The sequence below is a fragment of the Oryx dammah genome, unplaced genomic scaffold, assembly GCF_014754425.2.
Source record: "Oryx dammah isolate SB20612 unplaced genomic scaffold, SCBI_Odam_1.1 HiC_scaffold_3, whole genome shotgun sequence".
Classification (NCBI taxonomy): Eukaryota; Metazoa; Chordata; class Mammalia; order Artiodactyla; family Bovidae; genus Oryx; species Oryx dammah.
The window spans coordinates 85,017,364-85,038,947 of record NW_024070187.1 but is presented as its reverse complement, the minus strand read 5'-3'; the positions used below and the strand labels follow the sequence as shown (position 1 = coordinate 85,038,947).

Genomic DNA, 21,584 nt, shown 5'->3' with positions numbered 1-21,584 from the left:
TAAGAAACTCAGCCCTGGTGTCCGGGTTTATGGAAGAATACCTGTGGTAGTAGTGATGATGGTGGTGAGATGAAGAGTCATCTTCTGCAGAGATGTTCCCTCCCCGCTTTTCTCACTCTGCATTCTCAAATTCAGTAGATGTTTTTGTTCCACTGTGCTTTTACATTTTATATTACAGAGGTCTCAGATGATAAATTAAAGCTGTGGTGCCTCATAGTTAAAGATCAGTCAACATATCTGCCAAAAAATATATGATCTATGCATTTTGAGGAAATACTGAAGTGAATGAATGTTTTACAGTGAAGGTATTTGTGTCTAGATTAAAGAAGTCATTTGAAAAGAAGTAGAGAAACATAACAATGTAGTTTTATTTTGATGAGGGTAATTCTTGAGAGACAGTTTTATATAGAATAAGTTAATAATTTTTCAATATGTGATTAAAATCTGGTGGTGGTGCTGGTGGATTTAAGCAACTAGTGGATTGACCTAGATAATCTACCTCTAAACCCTGAGATTCTACAATGCAAAGGTTGCTGAGTATATAAAACTATGGAGTATGGCAGCTCATTTAGCATCCCAGATGGTGTACCCACAGGACAAGCTTACTGTGGTATTTTCATGGGAGCTTTCAAAGCTGTTTAAAAACCAATCAATAAATATTTATTGGCTGTCTACTATGTGCAAGACACTGTGCCAGGGACTCGAGAAGACTCAAAGGGAAAGATTCCTTTTCTCAGGAAGTTTTCAGCGTATTTTCCCAAGTGTCTGAGATCTTATGAAATCTGTCCCAGGAAACTTTCTCCTAATAAACTCCTAAGAGCCAACAGGTAACTTTCTGGATGATTTGGATAATTCTTCCTCTCTGGGAAGGAATATACAGAGAGTAGGCCAAAGTGCCGTTAATAAAAAGAAAGCAAAACACCTAGATGTATTCTAAGCAAGGCAGTATAGAAATATCTACTTCACAAAATAATTTACACTATTTAATCAAGATACAAAGAGAATGTGTCTGTGAATAATTCTACCAGGGCATGAAGAATAAGTCTATGTTAGTAGCAGAATGCACTGGTAGGACCACTTATACTGTACTACTAAAGAAATTAACCTTTGGGTGTTTCTCTTGTTAGGATAATGTTACCCTAAAGATAGTCTCTAGGAGGCTGTCACGCCTCAGCCTGCCTGGAGATCTGCACCCTGACCCGGGGACGCCTGCCTCTTAGGTTGCAACAGTTCTGGGTAGGATAGGGCTTCCCTGGTGGTGCAGAGGTTAAAGCGTCTGCTTGCAATATGAGAGAACTGGGTTTGATCTCTGGGTCAGAAAGATCCCCTGGAGAAGGAAATGGTAACCCACTCCAGTGTTCTTGCCTGGAGAATCCCATGGATGGAGGAGCTTGGTAGGCTACAGTCCATGGGTCGCAAAGAGTCGGACATGACTGAGCGACTTCACTTCTTCACTTCAAAGATATTCTCTAGATCCTGCAGATTATGAGTTGATGATGGGGTATGGCAAGTCCTACTTTTTTTATCTGGATGCTCAGTTGAAGAGAGGGAGTCCTTCCCTCTTTACCTTCTTAAGTCTTGTCCCCAGGCTACTAGGTCTGGGTAAATATCCTCTTTTCCCTTATTTTTCTTTTTGAATGTGTTCCTCTCACTGAGCTGTGTCTACTTGGTAAAGACCATATGAAAATTAAAAATAAAAATAGGTATCAGTGTCTACTATTTCCAAAATATGTTCTGCAATGATGGTTAGGCTGGGCCAAGAAAAAAATCAGTATGGAATTTAGAGTAAATACAAGGAGGGAGTGAGATGTGCATGCAGTCTTAAGTTATGCAAATGATATAGCAGAGAAAAAGATGAAAGGAAGAAAGGAGTCAGAGAAGAAAGAGATTGACAAGTGATACACTGGGAAACAGAACAGAAAGCTGAGAAGAAAAGAAAAAATTGAGAAATTGGATATAAAGACTAGTGATAGTTAAAGGTATCTTAGTACATAAAAAGAGAGAGTGAAAGATGGGGAAGGAAAAATAAAAAGCTAAACACAGAGTGGTTGATAGAAATAAAGAAGGAGGATTAAAAAAGGAAATGATAAAGGTGAAGAAAGAGGTAGTGGAAGAAAAATTCCAAAAGAGAATATTAACCAGGAAAAAGACCAACACAAGGAAGTAAAAAGTACAGTGCATTAGGATTATATTGATGTATAGATCTCCATACATAAAATGGCAAGTTCATCTGCTTTTCTGTCTTGCAAATGCAGACAATTTTGCAAGTATGGAACTTTGAGAGGAAAAGGAAGAATCAGCAAGCACAAAGAAACTAATCCAGACAAGTGGATTACAAGTTTCAGGGCAATGGTGGTCAGAGCCTTCCTTTTTTTTTTTTAAAGTCTGTGCTAATTAGTGACAATACTGACTCTAGCAAACCCCAGAGGCCCAGCCTCCTATGCTGGAGTGGGGAAAAACTTAAGGATCACCAAGAAAGTGAGATACTTAATCAAGTCTTGGGGGAGAAAATGTCTGGAAACCACTGTAGAATAGCAGGTATTTTCCTTCCCCAGAGAATACTTGCTGGAGATGATTCCTAGGCCTGAAGTAGTAAGCAGTCTTGAACCTGGTCCTGTGGATTGGTCCCTATTTGAAGAGGATCGAATGGAGTGTGATCATCTGCATTAAGTGGGTCTAGATTTATATTCTGAAACTGTGCCCCAGTGGCTAACTCAGCCAATGAGTTAGGAATTTCAGTAGGCATAATTGGATCCCCATCAAATGAGCCTTGCCTTCCAAGACTAGATGGAGTCCCAGTGCTGGAGGTGTAATACTTTGTTAATTTGGAGTCAAAACATGGTAACTGTAGGATGGTAGATGGTCTTTGTTGCTGCCTTTTGCCCTCATTTCCTTGGACTTCACTTGGAATTCCTTCTGGCTTGGGACCTTCGTCAGGTGTATCCATAACAAGCTGCTCAGGAGTAAGATCAACAGGTCTTTCACTGAGCTGGTTGCCTTCTAATGTTTGTTCCAAAACATGGTTTCCATCTCCTCCAAGATCACTTTTGAGGCAAGGTATATTCTTTGATTGAAGGGAACTGGCTTCAGGAAGGGGCCTAATTCCCCTTTGGCTCAATTGATTATTTATAGAACATGGTGTGTTCCTCCTCAGAGTGGACACGTCATCTCTGAAAGGACTTGGGTTTTTACTTTCTCCAGGAAGTCTTTTTTCTGAGCTGTTTCTTTGGCCAGGTAGGATGCTTGTTGGAGATACGGTATATCTTTCATGCTTAGTATGACTGTCTTCTGTATAGAGAGGGTTGGTGTCTTGGTTTTCCCCTGGTGCAAGACCAAAAGATGGAGTGTAGTCTTGTAGAGCAAGTGGATTGTCCTTGGGCCCTGTGGAGCCACCAGCACAGCAAGGGACTCTCTGGCTTAGGTGAAATAGACGTGTTTCTTTTTGACTTCCTGGGTAATGTGGAGGAATCAAGTCTGGAAAAGCCAAATGTCCTCCCTCTGGTGAACTTAATCTAGTGATTTGCATGCCATAATTCAAATTCTCACCTTCATGCCATGTTGGATTTTTCTGAAGCCCAGTTGGGGAGTTACTGAAATAAGGCTGATTCTCCTTGTGGTAGGGTGGACTAGCAGGGGCTTTGGGTAGATTCGTTGGCTGACCCCAGAAGGTTCTGGTAAAATATGGCCTCCTTTCTTTCTGCCCTTGGACTTGAACCATGTGGTCCCAGGAATTCCAAGAAGGAAACATAATGTTTTCTTCTTGTCCAACAGCATTATTAGGATAATAGCCCCTGTTCTCCACAAGCAGTGGTATAGTGGGAGCAGTATCATATGATGGAAAATTCTCATCTGGGCTCCAGGGGTAAAATTCACCATAAGGAAAATACTCCCTGGGTTTTGGTAGATTATCTAAGGAATAGGGAGAGTATTCCTTTGGTTGGTTTGAGGTTCCTCTGGTTGGTTTTTGGTTCCTCTGGTTTGAGGTATATTGCTTGCCTTCATACCTAGCTGTTGGGGCTGTCTTAAAGTTCGACTTCTCTACACCCCATCTCGTTTGTCCTGGGAAAGGTTCATTTCCAGTTGGATCATTTAGGTCTTCTTCATTATAAGGGATTGTCTCTTTTGGATCTGGAGTATTCATGGGATAGTGTGGATTTTCAGGTTGCCCCATTGTATTGGGAGGATCATTTCTTTCATCCCAGGTATTACTTTTAAGGTATGGTGGGTTTTCCCTGCGATCATAGGGGTTGTAGTCAGGGTAGTAAATACGTCCTCTAGAGCCATGGGAAGGATGAGGTAAGTGTTCTTCCTTCCTTCCAGGATCTTCCTTAAAAGGTGGAGAGATTTCTTGTTGGTTCCAAGTATTTCTTCCAGCAGGAAAACGTTCTCTTGCAGGGGAAGGAGATCCCTCAGGGTACACTGGCTGATGTGTACTCTGCCTTATTTCTGGCTGATTAATTTGTGATTCATATGGAATTCTTCTTGGTTCTAAAATAATCCCTTTGGGCAAATTCTGGCTTTGGGTTTGTCCATTAGAATTTGGGGTTCCTCTGGAATCTCCTCTGGGGTAATAAGAGTTTTCACGTTGATCAATAGAATTAAAATTTGGGACTAGAATGTTACCCTCAGGGTGAGGCAGTTTATAGTTTGATTTACTAACTCCATAGTCTTGAGAGTTTCTCCAGGGGCCATTTGGATCCCTCGTAGGAATGACTGTTCTTTCTTTTTGAATTACTGGCTTCTCTTTTGGATTTTGGATGTTTTCACTGTGGCCAGTAGTACTATGTTTGGGACCCAGAGGGGCAATGGTTCCCGCAGGTTGTTTACTGGGCCCCTCAGGCTTTCTTCTGAAATTTACTGGACTTCCTGCATAATTGGGATAATTGCCCCTTGCGGTGGAGGCATAAGCTCTGCGATATATTGTATATACTGGACGAATTGCTTGTTTGCCTTCCAAAACAAAAGAGTTCCACCGAGGACCCCTTTGAATTTGTTGATTTCGGTAAAAAGGCCCATTACGTCTGTGCCCCATAAAGGTACCAGTAGGATGCCATTGTCTTCCTGCAGGAAAATTTCGGATGTTAGGATGTGGATAATTTTCATGATTATTTGTCTGACTTGGTCTCCATGGGATCTGACTTCTTGGAACTCCTTGGCCGGAAACATTTACTACAGGGTTGTTTTGAACTGTAGGGTTGCTCACAGTGTTAGGGCCCTGACCGTTGTTTCCTGCTGGGCTGGTGTCATTTCCGCCTTGACCCGCTCTGGGACTGGGTGCATTTGGCTGGGTAGAGTTAGTCTCAGGAACTGTTGAATTAACAGAAGGATCAGTGGCTGGAGTCTCTGTTTTAGGAGGATCTTCTTCTTTTGGTTTTTCAAAATCTTCAAACATCTCTTCTGAATAATAAGGAGGACGGCCCCCAAATCCATGATATCCAAAATATCCAAAGAAAGGGTTCTGTGGGAAGAAGATGGAGATAATAATTGCTCAGTTTCCCACTGTGGTGCTGCTTAGAATTTTTTTGAAGGAATAGAAAAATCTATTAGTGATATACTTTTAAAATCACCACTGGTTATGCTTTCTTTCTTGAAATTTGATTCTTCCTTGGTTTCCATTACCTTTCTTCCTTCTGGTACTCTTATTTTCTGAGCAGTACTTGGTTTTCTCTTCTTAGGCCTAGATTCTAAATATAAGTTGTTTTTTTTTTTAAGAAATCCATCCTCTATCCACCCTGTTCTGTTCTCATTTAACACACCTGCTTTGAGCAATCTATTACAGGCCAGTTTTTCAATGTGGATACATGCCAGTGACTCATAAAGCCATAATTCTGGTGCATGACTCTCTCCTGAGGTTGAGACAGCAAGACTGCTACACTAAAGATCTTATGAGTACCTCTAACTGTATGTACCCAGACTAGACTCATTTCCCCCACACCACATTCTCCAGTGTTCTATATGTAATAAGCATTCACCACTATCTACCCAGTTTCCTAAGTTTCCACTCTGTTTCCCCCAGACAATTAATGACCAAATCTATAAAATCTGAGCTTCCCTGGTGGCTCAGCTAGTAAAGAATATGTCTTCAAAGTAGAGATCAGGTTCAATCCCTGGATCCGGAAGATCCCTTGGAATCCGAAGGAAATAGCAACCCACTCCACTGTTCTTGCCTGGGAACTCCCATGGACAGAGGAGCCCAGAAGGCTTCAGTCCATGGGGTTGCAAAGAGTTGAACAGGACTTAGCGACTAAATAACAAACAGCAACCCAGTTTCCCAAGTTTCCACTCTGTTTCCCCTAGACAGTTAATGACCAAATCTATAAAATCTGAACCTTTGCCCGTCCCTCTTTGTCCCCAATAGCCCTGTGCTATTGCAGCAGGTTTCTCACTGGTTACTCTGGATATAATTTTACTTTCCTCTAATCTTGCCTCTCAATTGCCATCAGAGTAGTAGAGGTTGGGGGTGGGTGTTTGGGAAAGTTCTGTCACTTTCCTCAAATACTAACTAAAGTTGCCCTTACCTTACAGGGTAAACTCTAAACTCATAGCATAACATACAAACCATGGTGCTAAAGAGTGGGGTTCTAGACAGATATAGGTTAAAATCTCTATTCCACCAGTCCTAATAGTATGACTCTGGGCTAACGTCAGTTTTTCATTTGTAAAAGGGAAATAATAAAATAAAATCTACCTCATAGATTATCATGAGCATCAAGTGAGGTCAAGCACTTAAATGTTATACTATATATTATTATATTAAGCCGTATACTATATAATATAGTTTTATGTATATATATATAAAACACTTGTCAGGCACTTACTAAGTACTAGGCACTGAGTTTTATATATGTTACCTCACTCAATGCTCGTAATAAACCATGAGCTCCACAGGTTCTATGAAGACCTATATGACCTTCTAGAACTAACACCAAAAAAAGATGTCCTTTTCATCATAGGGGACTAGATTGCAAAAGTAGGAAGTCAAGAGATGCCTGGAGTAACAGGCAAGTTTGGCCTCAGAGTGCAAAATGAAGCAGGGCAAAGGCTCACAGAGTTTTGCCAAGAGAATGCACTGGTCATAGCAGACACCCTCTTCCAACAACACAAGAGACAGCTCTATAACACATGGACATCACCAGATGGTCAATGCCAATAATCAATGCCAGATTGATTATATTCTTTGCACCTGAAGATGGAGAAGCTCTATACAGTCAGTAAAAACAAGACCAGGAGCTGACTGTGGCTCAGATCATGAACTCCTCATTGTCAAATTCAGACTTAAATCAAAGAAAGTAGGGAAAACCACTAGGCCATTCAGGTATGACCTAAATCAAATCTGGCACAATTATACAGTGGAAGTGACAAATAGATTCAAGGGTTTAGATTAGATAGACAGAGTGCCTGAAGAACTGTGGAGGGAGGTTTGTAACGTTATACAGGAGGTGATGATCAAAACCATCCCCAAGAAAAACATAGAAAGGCAAAATGGTTGTCTGAAGAGGATTTACAAATAGCTGGAGAAAAGAGAGAAGTGAAAGGCAAAAGAGAAAAGGAAGGATATACCCATCTGAATGCAGAGTTCCAAAGAATAGCAAGGAGAAATAAGAAAGCCTTCATAAGTGATTAATGCAAAGAAATAGAGGAAAACAATAGAGTGGGAAAGACTAGAGATCTCTTCAAGAAAATTAGAGATACCAAGGAAACATTTCATGCAAAGATGGGCACAATAAAGGACAGAAACAGTCTGGACCTAACAGAAGCAGAAGATATTAAGAGGTGGCAAGAATACACAGAAGAACTGTACAAAACAGAGCTTCATGACCCAGATAACCTCGATGGTGTGATCACTCATCTAGAGCCAGACATCCTGGAATGTGAAGTCCAAGTGGGCCTTAGGAAGTATCACTATGTACAAAGCTAGAGGAGGTGATGGAATTCCAGTTGAGCTATTTCAAATCCTAAAAGATGCTGAGAAAGTGCTGCACTCAATATGTCAGCAAATGTGGAAAACTCAGCAGTGGCCACAGGACTGGAAAAGGTCAGTTTTCATTCCAATCCCAAAGGAAGGAAATGCCAAAGAATGCTCAAACTATCGCATAATTGCACTCATCTCACACGCTGGTAAAGTAATGCTCAAAATTCTCCAAGCTTGGCTTCAACAATACGTGAACCATGAACTTCCAGATATTCCAGCTGGTTTTAGAAAAGACAGAGGAACCAGAGACCAAATTGCCAACATCCACTGAATCACCGAAAAAGCAAGAGATTCCAGAAAAGCATCTACTTCATTGACTTTACACTAAAACCTTTGTGTATATCACAACAAACTGGAAAATTATTAAAGAGATGGGAATACCAGGCCACCTTACATAACTCCTGAGAAACCTGTTTACAGGTCAAGAAGAAACAGTTAGAATCAGATACGGAACAATGACTGGTTCCAAACTAGGAAAGGAGTACATCAAGGCTGTAAATTGTCATCCTGCTTATTTAACTTCTATCCAGAGTACATCATGTGAAATGCTGGGCTTAATGAAGCACAAGCCAGAATCAAGATTTCCAGGAGAAATATCAATAACCTCAGATATGCAGATAACGCCACCCTTAGTTATAAAGAGTTCTCTCGCTCATAAAGAGAACTAAAGAGCCTCTTGATGAAGGTGAAAGAGGACAGTGATAAAGTTGGCTTAAAACTCAACATTCAGAAAACAAAGATCATGGCATCCAGTCCCATCACTTCATGGCAAATAGATGGGGAAACAATGGAAACAGTGAGAGACTATTTTCTTGGGCTCCAAAATCACTGCAGATGGTGACTGCAGCCACAAAATTAAAAGACAGTTGCTCCTTGGAAGAAAACCTACGACAAACCCCTAGACAGCATATTAAAAAGCAGATACTGGACATTTGGAACTTTTTTTGCCTTTCAACGCAAGGGGTGCAGCTTTTAATCCCTCATCAAGGAGCTAAGATCCCACTGCCCAAGTAAACCAAAACCTAAAACAGAAGCAATACTGTAAAGAGTTCACCACGGAAAAATAAATAAACTTGAAAGCTTAAAAGAAAAAAAAAGCAGAGATATTACTTTGCCATCAGAGGTCCATCTCGTCAAGACTATGGTTTTTCTAGTAGTCATGTATGGATGTGAGGGCTGAACCATCAAGAAGGCTGAGTGCCAAAGAATTGATGCTTTTGAACTCTGGTGTTGGAGAAGACTCTTGAGAGTGTCTTGGACTGCAAGGAGATCCAACCAGTCAATCCTAAAGAAAATCAATCCTGAATATTCACTGGAAGAGCTGATGCTGAAGCTGAAACTCCGATACTTTGGCCACCTGATGCAAAGAGCCAACTCATTAGAAAAGACCCTGATGCTGGGAAAGACTGAAGGATGGAGGAGAAGGGGATGACAGAGGATAAGATGGTTTGATGGCATCACTGACTTAACGGATATAAGTTTGAGCAAGCTCTGGAATTTGGTGAAGAACAGGGAAACCTGGCATGCTACAGTCCAGGGCATAGCAAAGAGTTGGACACAACTCAGTGACTGAAGAACAGCAACAAAGCTTCAGTTTATTTGTACAATGAGAGTATTAGATGATCACTTAATTGCCTTCTGAGTATAACATTCTAAGATAATTTTTCTTCATTCCTGTTGACTAGTTGTTCCATCACTGTTCACAGTCCAGATCAACTTTGAGCAAAGGTTATTAGGCTTGCTTTTTAGAGAGGTGGCAGAGAGAGAGAGGGAGAGAGAAAGAGAAATAGAGAGATTGATTTCAATACATGTAGAGGAGAAATGATACATCACATTTATTTTAGGTTACTTGGTTAGTTTCACTTTTTAAAAAAATCATGGGTGCTTGAGCTACAGATTCATGTGTTGGATTTTAACTTTCTTGTTAGATAGGGATCAAAAAAGCAGAGACTTTCAGAATGTAATACTCAGTGAAGAATGTAGCTTTACTTGTACTTACCCCGCCTTCTTCATTGCTACCTGGTGGACGTCCAAAACCTGGTGGTATCCTCTGAAAGGTGAAAACCATAATAAACATAGAGAAAACCACTTTTTATGCTGCCATTTGATTGTAAACACCAAGATGTTTTAAAAATAGTTTGTCAGTGTTAACACTGTTGCTGGCTTTTAGTTTCTGAGTCATTTGCTCTTACAGTCTAGCTATTAATAATTATGACATAACCATCAATGAATTTTTGTAAATACAAAGACCTTAACTGGATACTTGGTTATGTTACTCAAAATACCATGTGTGGCTGCATCTCTTAGCAGTTGTCCTGTCCCATCACCAACACACACATACACACACGCACACACACACACACACACACACACAGAAGGGAGAGAGAGAGAGAGAGAGAGTTGAGTGCTGTGAGGATCCAAATATCCACATTAGAATATCTAATAATGGAGATTAAATAATGATGTTATTTTTAAAATGTTTACATTTAAGTTGACAAACTGACAACCCATCCTGGATTATTACTATAATATTTTTATACTCAAAACCAAGGTTATTTTCCTAATCAAACTTGGAGATTGAGTTTCTGCACATGGGAGGGTTTGGAAAAGCAATTCAACTCCCACAGAAGTTTTATGTAGATAAGATTAAAAGCTATTTCAGCCAAAGAATCATGTTTATCTGCTTTTTCAATCTTTACCTGGTACTGCCTTTGTTTTCTTAGTTCATTATTGCCAGTAAAAAGGATGTCACTCTTACAGGGAAAAAAAAAAGTAAGGAAGTTTTACTCCTTGAAAATTTTCCTTGGTGATAAGAAGCCTTCTTGGTTGTAGAGTTGTAGACAAGAAAAAACGATGCCATAGTGGAATGAAGCATCACCAAATATTTATTATTGTTGTTTTTGTTAGTTCAGTTGCAACTGACCTTTAATGTTTCTTTAGTTTAGATAGTTTATTTTGCAATTCATATTTTTAAATGCTTGTCATGCAACTTCATTATTTTGCTTTATTTTGATGATTTTACACTTTAAAGGATTCTTATTATTTTGCAAGATTCCTTATAATGAAGTGTCTCTGGCTAGAAATAAGAAGATATTATGGAAAGATCTTAGTCTAGTCATTGTTTTAAACTCTATTTGTCATAATTTCCCTGTGACTTTGAATGAGGATAATCTTTGTATTTTCTAATCTCTTGGGTGAGGAATAGTAGTGAAGGGGCACAGCCCTTTGAAATGAATTCATTAACTAAGTTATTAGTAGTGTTGGATTATTTAGGCTCTGTTCATGTCACCAATTTGAGTAAAAGATCCATTTAAAAATTCTTCTTTTTCCAATAATGCATTATTACTGATGTGATGATTTTGTGTCATATTCTCTACTCATTGGTATATGGCATTCTATTTAGAATGTATGAACTGAAATTAGCTTGAGATACAACATGATAATATTATTTTCAATTCTAATTTAAGGGAAAAACACTCACATGTGGAATATGCCACGGTGGCTGTTGATAGGGAAATAGCCCATTGCCGAATGGTGGGAATGCCTAGAACAAAGGAATCAGAGTGACGTGGAAATGAGAATAAACGAAAAGTGAAACAAACCTATTAAAGACAATTGTTTGGAACTTGGAGGTCTACATCTTCCTTTGCATTAAACTGTGAACTTTTAAAGGGCAGAGATGATAAAATAACACTTAGTATTATTGAACACTTATGTTCTAGGTAATGTGTTGAGAATTTTATATTGGTAAGCTCATTTAATCCTCACATACCAACGTAATAATGTGCTGTCATTATTCTCATTTCATTTAAGATTCTGAGGTTCAGAGAAATTGAGTCACTTGCCCCAAATCTCATAGCTGATAAATGATTGAAGCCAGGATTCCAACCCAGGAGTGTCTTTTCATTCAACTTTGTATTCTCTACATCTATAATAGGTCTGATTATGAAAGTTAATCAACTCAAGACAATATTTTATAAGCTCTACACTGAATGAGATCTTGAGAAACCATCTGCACATCTTCTTGCTTTAAGTCAGGGCTACACTTATGCTATCCTGAAGTCCTGGAAGCAGTGTTAACTTTCAGGGCAATGTTTTAGATCATTGAAGAATAGATCTGTAAGGGACTTGGAGAACATTTCATTTACTTGTGATGAACGTGGAGTCTAGAAGGCAAAATGACTTGCTCAGGATCATACAACTAATAAGGGCCAGGTAACATTTGAATATGTGTTCCCTGATCCTCTGTTGGTGCCCTTGTTCATACCACGTTTCCTCTGTAGTTTAATAGGAGCCTCTTTAGGGCAACAGTACATGATTCTGTTTTGTACATCAGTTCAGTTCAGTCGCTCAGTCATGTCCAAGTCTTTGCAACCCCATGGACTGCAGCACACCAGGCTTATTTTGTGCATAGTGGTACCCATATTGGGGAGTACTGGAGAAAGTGTGTTTCTGGGGGTGGCATTGTTCTCCCAATCTCTCTGAGGTCATTTATGACTGGTTTGGAATTTTGCTGGGCGAGCCTCACCTGAGGTGTCTGGGTTTCCTCCTCTTGTGGCTGAGCCGTGGTGGGTGATGGCTGCTTTAAATGCTGGTTTGGTGGGGAATCGCTTGGTTGAGGCTGGTTGGGACTCGGGGTCTCAGGGGCTTGATCTGTCTTGCTTTGGTGTTTGGGTGCTGAGGGAGATGAAGGCTTCTGTGGGTGTTTCTTGTTGGGTGGTGGCTGAGGCCACATGGGCATCTGGTACTGTGGGAAGAGCTGAGGGAGCTGTATACCATTTCCATAAAAGGGACTCAGGTGTGCCAACTGTAGGGTAGTAAATAACAGTGAAGTCACATGAGGGCTGAGATTCCAGCTCTCCCCGCCCTCTTCAGTCGGTCTCTAAAACTCAGCCCAGGAAACTTAAGTCAACAATGGAAGCTTTAAGCTCTTTAGCTAGAATTTCTTTACACGTTTTCTTACGGAAGTGAATTTCAGTCTTTCAGAAAATCAACCAAAGCAAAAGGCACAACTGGGTGAAAAACTTCAGTTAAAGAATGTGGCTTATAATTTTCTAACTTTGAAGCCCTGACTCAGGTAAGAAATGTATAAGTCAGGTTACGGAGGAGTTGATATCAAGTTCAAAATTCCTATGACTTGTTACAAAAAGGAGACAGAAAGGAGAAAGGACAAAAAAGAAGACAAAGGCAGTGAGAGTGTTAAAAAAAAAAAGAAGGAGAAAGAGAGAAAGAATAAAAATGTTATGTGTGGAAACATCCTTATATGGGGCTATGCTTCTTAATTACTGGTGAATTCTCGTAATTCTGTTTTCATAATGAAAATCTCCACAATTACAAGGTGGCTGCTTCTAAAGGAAATCAACCCTGAATATTCATTGGAAGGACTGATGCTGATGTTGAAGCTCCAATACTTTAGCCAGCTGATGAGAAGAGCTGATGCACTAGGAAAGACCCTGATGCTAGGAAAGATTGAAGGCAAAAGGAGAAGGGAACAGCAGAGGATGAGATGGTTAGATAGCTTCACTGACTCAATAGACATGAATCTGAGCAAACTCTGGGAGATAGTGGACAGAGGAAACTGACATGCTGCAGTACATGGAGTCACAAAGAGTTGAACATGACTTAGTGACTGAACATCAATAACAAGAGGGAAGCAAAAGTAGTTATAATCTGAAAATGGTAATGTATGAATTAACCTCTTACAACAGGAGTTCCCATTCAAACATTCCCTCTCTGATATATCACCAGTCTCTGTCTCCAGTCTTCATTAATCAGTCTATCACTGTCTGTGGTTGACATACACACAATAGTGTGCAAATGCCATGTGGATTAATGGAAGGTGAAATTGCAACCTTGCATTAAGATGTGAGATTTTATGATTAATTAAGTTGGTAAAATTTCAAACCCCTGGCAAAGTTGCTAAAACTGAGATTGAGAGTTTGAAAAGTTGGGTCTCCCAATAGATAAAGAAGAAAAATTGACAATGATGATAATTTTCGGTGAGGGACTTTAAAAGAGAATGACTTGAATGAAAAAGATGAAGGTAAAATTGATGAAGTCGATTTTTTCCCCCTGCAGCAGGTCTCATGATCATGTCATAAAAGTTGAAAGTAACATATAGTATTATTGTACTATCATAAAATCTTTTCAGAAAAATTATGCCAAAAATTTTTATTCTAAATTAATAATGGATTCACTATTAATTAGTTACAAGAGTTAGCATATAGTGGGAAGTATAATCTAAATTTTAAAAATTAGATAAAAATTAATTTCATAATTTTAGTGTTATCTTTCAAGATAATCCACATAAAACTTTACCCTCCCCCCCCGCATTTACCTATGTTATTTTTTTGTTCTCATTATTTGTAAATATATCTTGTGTAGTCTTAGAACCAACTTCTCTCAGATATAAAGAGGCAGTATAATTAATAAATGGTTTTTATCTACATGAAAGTACAATAGATGCAATGAGTTTTCTTCCTTGAAATTTTTGTAATGATTATTATTAAAACGTGAATAATGACTGGTATCTTTATTCGCTGAGACAAACCATATAATTATCTGTATATGAACAGGAAATCATAAGAATTAATATGAAGTGGAACTTACATGCGGGAAGTTCATAAAGTTGAAGTGACCATAGCGCATCATCTGTGACCAAAGGAATTCATTAATGTGGCAGAAAGTAAAAATTTTATTCAATGAAATCACAAGAAATGTTAATTTTCTGATTTTTAGGTACAACTGTCATAATGTCTTTTACTAATTACGCATGAATTTAAAATAAGTATGCAATTCAGACTTTTCTGGTGGTACAGTAGATAAGAATCTGCCTGCCAATGCAGGGGACATGGATTCAATTCCTGGTCTGGGAAGATTCCACATGCCATGGAGCAACTAAGCCCATGTGCCACAACTACTGAGCTCACATGCCCTAGAGTCTGCATGCTGCAGTTACTGAAGTTTGTGCACCTAGAGGCTGTGCTCTACAATAAGAGAAGCCACTGCAATGAGAAGCCCATGCACTGCAATGGAAAGTAGCCCCTGCTCTCTGCAACTAGAGAAAGCCCGCATGCAGAACGAAGACTCACTGCAACCAATAAATAAATAAACTGTTTTTTAAATTACCTAAAAATATGCAACTGAAAGAAACTTCTGTGGCACTTTATTTTTAAGTCAGATTTTATTTTGACAGGAATCAATATAGAATAATAGAGGATAAAAATAGTGTCTACTTTGAAGTTTTTTAATGTTCTGCTCTCCTCTTTTGGCCTTCAGGACTTAGGAATTTGATATTCTATGAAAAGATGAATTGTATTTATATACTTAAGTGACTGCCTTCTAACAACCCCTGGTAGAAATGGCTACCTTTGTCAGCTTGAAAACTTAACAAGGAAACTAACATCAACTATAACAAAAATTCACATTTACCTTGAAAAGGAGAAGCACATAGGTGGGATAATGCTAGGGAAATAACTCACTTTGTCTTGATTTGAGAGTTTAAGAGGTAGAGTCTCTCTACATCTTTTACAAGAAATTTTATATATTGGAAAGTTTCCCAATAGTCTCCTTTTAAATTTTTATTATTTCCCACACTACGAAGCTTGCAGGATCTCAGTTTCCTGGCCAGGGACTGAACCAGGCCCAGCGTTGAAAGCCCAGAATCCTAACCAGTAGGCCACCAGGGAACTCCTTAGTATCCTCCTTTTCAAATGAACTCTAGGAAGGGCTCTGGAAAATGTCTCTCCTGAGACTGAACATACATACCTCCTCACTTTTACTGCTAAATCCAGGTATTCGGGGCATATGCATTTGCAACTGGAAGTGAGAGAATATGTGTGACAAGTTCAGAACATCGATTGAAATAAGTCCAAGAACTGTCCTCAAGCTGTGCAACAGCAGAACATAACGTCCTAACATTTTAAAGATACTCACTGGCATAGCAACAGAATAACCAAGCAGGCTTAGAAAGACCAGGAGAATCTTCATTTTTCCACTTGGTACCTGGAATGCAAAATTGGATTTTATTTTTGAATTGTGAAGTAACAATGCTGGGGTTATCTAAGCATTAGATAAGCACTTGGTGCTTATCTAAGCACTAGCCCATCTGTTTGTCAAGGAGAGTATAGATATACACAATCTCAGGGGCCTCTGCTGCCATGTTTATTTTGCGTTAAGAAACTATTAGATAGTTATTACCGGGTAGTGTTCTAATCTGCTTAAAAAGGAAAGATAAAAGCCAGAGAGGCAGAGACAGAGAATACACTGATGCTTGAGAAAATGGTTCATAGCACTGGAATGTGGAAATTAGAAATTAGGAGTTTATCTTGAAAAATATAAATATTGGTGATTTTAAATTTCCAGTTGCTAGGCTAGTTTAGAAAGGCATAGTAGTGTCTGACTATATTCACCACTGAGGATAATCTCAATTTGAATGATAGTACAGTCCAAAATCAGTATTTTGAACACTCTATATTTAAAATGAATAACCAACAAAGACCTAGTGTATAGCACTTGGAACTTTGCTCAATGTTATGTGACAGCCTGGATGGGAGGGGAGTTTGGAGGAGGATGGATACATGTATATGTATGACTAAGTCCTTTTGCTGCTTACCTGAAACTATCACAACATTGCTAATCGGGTATATGCTGCTGCTGCTGCTAAGTCGTTTCAGTCATGTCTGACCCTGTGCGACCCCATAGACGGCAGCCCACCAGGCTCCCCCATCCCTGGGATTCTCCAGGCAAGAACACTGGAGTGGGTTGCCATTTCCTTCTCCAATGCATGAAAGTGAAAAGTGAAAGTGAAGTCACTCAGTCGTGCCCGACTCTTCATAACCCCATGGACTGCAGCCTACCAGGCTCCTCTGCCCATGGGATTTTCCAGGCAAGAGTACTGGAGTGGGTTGCCAAAATAAAAAGTTAAAAAAAAAAACACAAGAGAACAAAATCAGTACTTTGAACTACGTTCTAAGGTGCTGTAGACCACATTCTATTATAAAAGGCTAGTTATGTAAACAGGAATATTCTAGAATCTATGATTTTCTTCTTTCTGCTATTGTTTCTGTTATTACCATTATTTATTTCTATTATTTTATCTTTTTGCAAATATTTAAGAGCTGGTAAAAGAAATAGGAGAAAAAGGCAAAACTATAAATGTGTCTCTTTCTTAGACACTGATTAAACACAGAGGAAGTTTGATACTATAGACTTATATATGAAGTTTGGAGATTGTTTTCATGGATTTTATTTACCCCACTCTAGTTAATTATGCAAGGTTTGTATAATTAATTCTTGTATTTACATCTTTGAACGAGATTTATTCTAAAGGTAATTCCTGAAGAAACTGTACCATTTGCAACAAAACAGCCCAGAGACAAATCCACGCACCTGTGGGACACCTTATCTTTGACAAAGGAGGTAAGAATATACAATGGAAAAAAGACAATCTCCTTAATGAGTGGTGCTGGGAAAACTGGTCAACCACTTGTAAAAGAAAGAAAATAGAACACTTTCTAACACCATACACCAAAATACACTCAAAATGGATTAAAGATCTGTAAGACCAGAAACTATAAAACTCCTAGAGGAAAACATAGGCAAAACACTCTCCAACATAAATCACAGCAGGATCCTCTATCACCCACCTCCCAGAGTAATGGAAGTAAAAGCAAAAATAAACAAATGGGACCTAATTAAACATAAAAGCTTTTGCACAAAGAAGGAAACTATAAGCAAGGTGAAAAGACAGCCTTCAGAATGGGAGAAAATAATAACAAATGAAGCAACTGACAAAGAATTAATCTCAAAAATATACAAGCAGCTTCTACAGCTCAATTTCAGAAAAATAAACGACCCAATCAAAAAATGGGCCAAAGAACTAAACAGACATTTCTCCAAAGAAGACATACAGATGGCTAACAAATGTATGAAAAGATGCTCAATATCACTCATTATCAGAGAAATGAAAATCAAAACCACAATGAGGTACCATCTCATGCCAATCAGAATGGCTGCTATCCAAAAGTCTACAAACAAATGCTGGAGAGGGTGTGGAGAAAAAGGAACCCTCTTACACTGTTGGTGGGAATGCAAACTAGTACAGCCACTATGGAGAACAGTGTGGAGATTTCTTAAAAAACTGGAAATAGAACTGTCATATGACCCAGCAATCCCACTGCTGGGCATAAACACTGAGGAGACCAAAATTGAAAGAGACACGTGTACCCCAATGTTCATTGCAGCACTGTTTACAATAGCCAGGACATGGAAGCAACCTAGATGTCCATCAGCAGACAAATGGATAAGAAAGCTGTGGTACATATACACAATGGAGTATTGCTCAGCCATTAAAAAGGATGCATTTGATTCAGTTCTAATGAGGTGGATGAAACTGGAACCTATTATACAGAGTGAAGTAAGCCAGAAAGAAAAACACCAATACAGTATACTAACATATATATATGGAATTTAGAAAGATGGTAACAATGACCCTATATATGAGACAGCAAAAGAGACACAGATGTAAAGAACAGTCTGTTGGACTCTGGGAGAAGGCAAGGGTGGGATGATTTGAGAGGGTAGCATTGAAATGTGTATATTATATGTGAAGCAGATCGCTGGTCAGGTTTGATGCATGAGACAGGGTGCTCAGGGCTGGTGCACTGGGATGACCCTGGCGGATGGGATGGGGAGGGAGGTGGGATGGCGGTTCTGGGTGGGGAACGCCTGTGTGCCTGTGGCTGATTCATGTCGATGTTTGGCAAAACCCACTACAATATTGTAAAGTAATTAGCCTCCAATTAAAATAAATTAATTAAAAAAGAAATGTAAAGGGCTTCACATAGTGTCTGATGTATACTGACTATGTATACTACTATACTATTGTTTTGTATTCAGCAAAATAAAAATAGAAACTGTTCATCTGCATATACAATAGACAAAAATAAAGGTTTTAATCAGAATGATATATTTTCATGATTTAGTAGATGCAAGACAATTCCTAGCATATTAATCAGGATATAGATACCAGTATTTGTTCATTCCTTTTGTTTCTTCTGTTGGGTTGGCCATGCAGTTCATTCGTGTTTTTCCATAAGATGTTGTATAAAAACCCTGAATGAACTTTGTGGCCAACCTAGTATTTTCTGGGCATGAAATGATCTATAAGTGACTTGAGCCAGTTTTCACCCTTCTGCTTGCTTTTCTAGAAGCACTATAATTAGAGAACACGTCATCATTTTCCTAAGCTGTAGGTGTAATCAATTACCTTTTATATATCAGAGAAATTGGAAGAGTGCAATTAAACAAAGGAAGCAGTAGTATGTAAGTGCCTTTCCTACTAGATAAAGATTTAGAATCATAACATTGTAGAGAATTAAAAATAACTGAAATTAATGTGTTTAATATAGTCTATAGCAACACAAAGAAGTTAATAAGGAGAATATTGGTAAATGCTTTCCTAAATCTGCTTTCTAAGATTATGGCCCAAGATTTTGGGGGAACTTTTGTATGTCTACAATGTGGGAGACCTGGGTTTGATCCCTGGATTAGGAAGATCCCTGCCATAGGCTGGAGAAGGAAATGGCAATCCACTCCAGTACTATTGCCTGGAAAATTCCATGGACAGAGGAGCCTGGTGGGCTACAGTCCATGGGGTTGCAAAGAGTCGGACACGACAGAGCAACTTCACTCACTTTGTATGTTTAATTTCTCTCTTGCTTAATTATCTATCTAATTTCTATGGTAGCAGTCACTGAGATTCTTGATAACATTATATACTCGTATGGGAATATGTGATCTTTTATTTTGTAAGTACAAAATGTCACTTATTTTCTCTTTTTATAAAATTAACGTATTATGTTAGATGACTTTTAAGATTCATTCTGTGTCTAAAAGTTCATGATCCGATGAAAGTCTATACTTAGCTGTTTTTTCAAAAAGTATTTTTAATTACTGTGATTGCTGTGGGATACAATGACTATGTAAGTTCTTAGCTCTAGTTCTAACATTCCATCTGTCAACTCAGATCTCTTTGGGTTTTTTTTTTTTGACATGTTTAAATAGTTTTATCTTCTCAAAAGTACTTCTGACAATATTTAGTTTGATATGTGATCTGTTTGTATTAGGAAAAATAAATGAAAATACTCACCAAGTAATCTAGCTTAGGAGAAGAGGCTTCATGCCTACACTGCAGCAGCATTTTTTCACCAAAATTTTCATAAGCCTTTAAGAAAAGTATAGATTTTGCATGAGAAGAAACCTAAATATAGAACTGAAGCAAATAAATGAAGGAACTAGTAGAAAAGCTTCAGATCTACCTTTATTAAAGAGTCTTCAAAATCAAGCTTAATCTTCAGTTCCTTTAAGAGTAGGGTGAAAGCTAAATCAGAAAATGACCCAGGCACCGTACTTTGAGATACCTTTAGTGACAAAAGTTGACAAAGTTGACAAAACTTGATTGCTCAGTGGGGATGTGTACATTAGCCCAATGTTAAATGAAATCTAAGCAGTTTGGAAGAAAGCTTATAAGAAAAATAAATATACCAACTAAACCAAGCAGTTTGAAGTTTTATCAGAAGATTAGGCTACATAAAAATAATTATCAGCCAACATCAAAGAATGCAATTAGGAAGTCAATCAACATTATGAATTAAGCTCATCATTTGAAACTATATTATTTATGTTGATAATCTCTAATACTCACCCAATGCCAGTTAGACGCTCCAGTATATAAAAAATAACTTTTACCTGAACTTTGCTAACCTGTCTTTGAAATATATTCTTAATAGTCTACATTGAAAATAACTACAAGTTGCTAAAGCCAGGGAGATCTCAGGAGCTAGTCACATTTATTTCTTAATGATGAAACAAAAATTCTTCGTAAATATGTCATGTTCTGTACCAAAAAGACTTAAAATAAAAAGATTCCTCCTTGTCAGAAAGCCTGGGTCACATTTAAGCACTGTTGTAGACCTGCACAACCAATCAGCTTTGAGAAAGATGGTTTTGCCATCTCAAGAGTTTAAGGTGAAAAAACACATCCAATGTGAAATTTATAATGTGTTATTATAGAAGCTGTCAAATGAAGTCTCTCATTATGTATAATAACAGTCCAGGAAAATGAGCTTACAGCAGTAAGATTTAGAAGATGCTTTCCTTGATGAATTTGGGATTTTTCAAGTATAGAAACTTTTGTTTATACAAAGATATTTAGGGAACAAAGGTGAATATTAACCATGTGCTGTAGTCATAAATCATTGACCATCATCAAAAGGCAGGCCAAAATATGTAATTAATTTAATATACTTAGTATATATTTGTGTGTGTGTGTTCAGTTGTATCTGACTTTTTGTGACCCCATGGACTGTAGCCTGCCAGGCCCCTCTGTCCATGGAACTTTCCAGGTGAGAACATTGGAGTGGGTTGCCATTTCTTTCTTCAGTATATATTTAATATACAATTAAAATTAACTCATATTGCAACACCATGGAATATACAGTCCATTCTTCAGGCCAGAATACTGGAGTGGGTAGCCTTTCCCTTCTCCAGGGGAATCTTCCCAACCCAGGGATCAAACCCAGGTCTCTGCATTGCAGGCTGATTCTTTACC

General features: G+C 38.5%; 1 protein-coding gene across 1 annotated transcript; it reads right to left on the bottom strand.

Moving 5' to 3' along the window:
- Positions 1–2,578: 2,578 nt before the first annotated feature.
- Positions 2,579–5,600, bottom strand: ENAM (enamelin). The gene has a single exon (XM_040237017.1). The coding sequence runs from the start codon at positions 5,390–5,392 to the stop codon at positions 2,579–2,581; it is 2,814 nt and encodes a 937-aa protein (XP_040092951.1). The 5' UTR covers positions 5,393–5,600.
- Between the last annotated feature and the right edge of the window lie 15,984 nt (positions 5,601–21,584).

What these genes read in the sequence shown, in the direction of transcription:
- ENAM (XM_040237017.1), bottom strand. Translation starts at nt 5,392, where the DNA reads ATGTTTGAAGATTTTGAAAAACCAAAAGAAGAAGATCCTCCTAAAACA.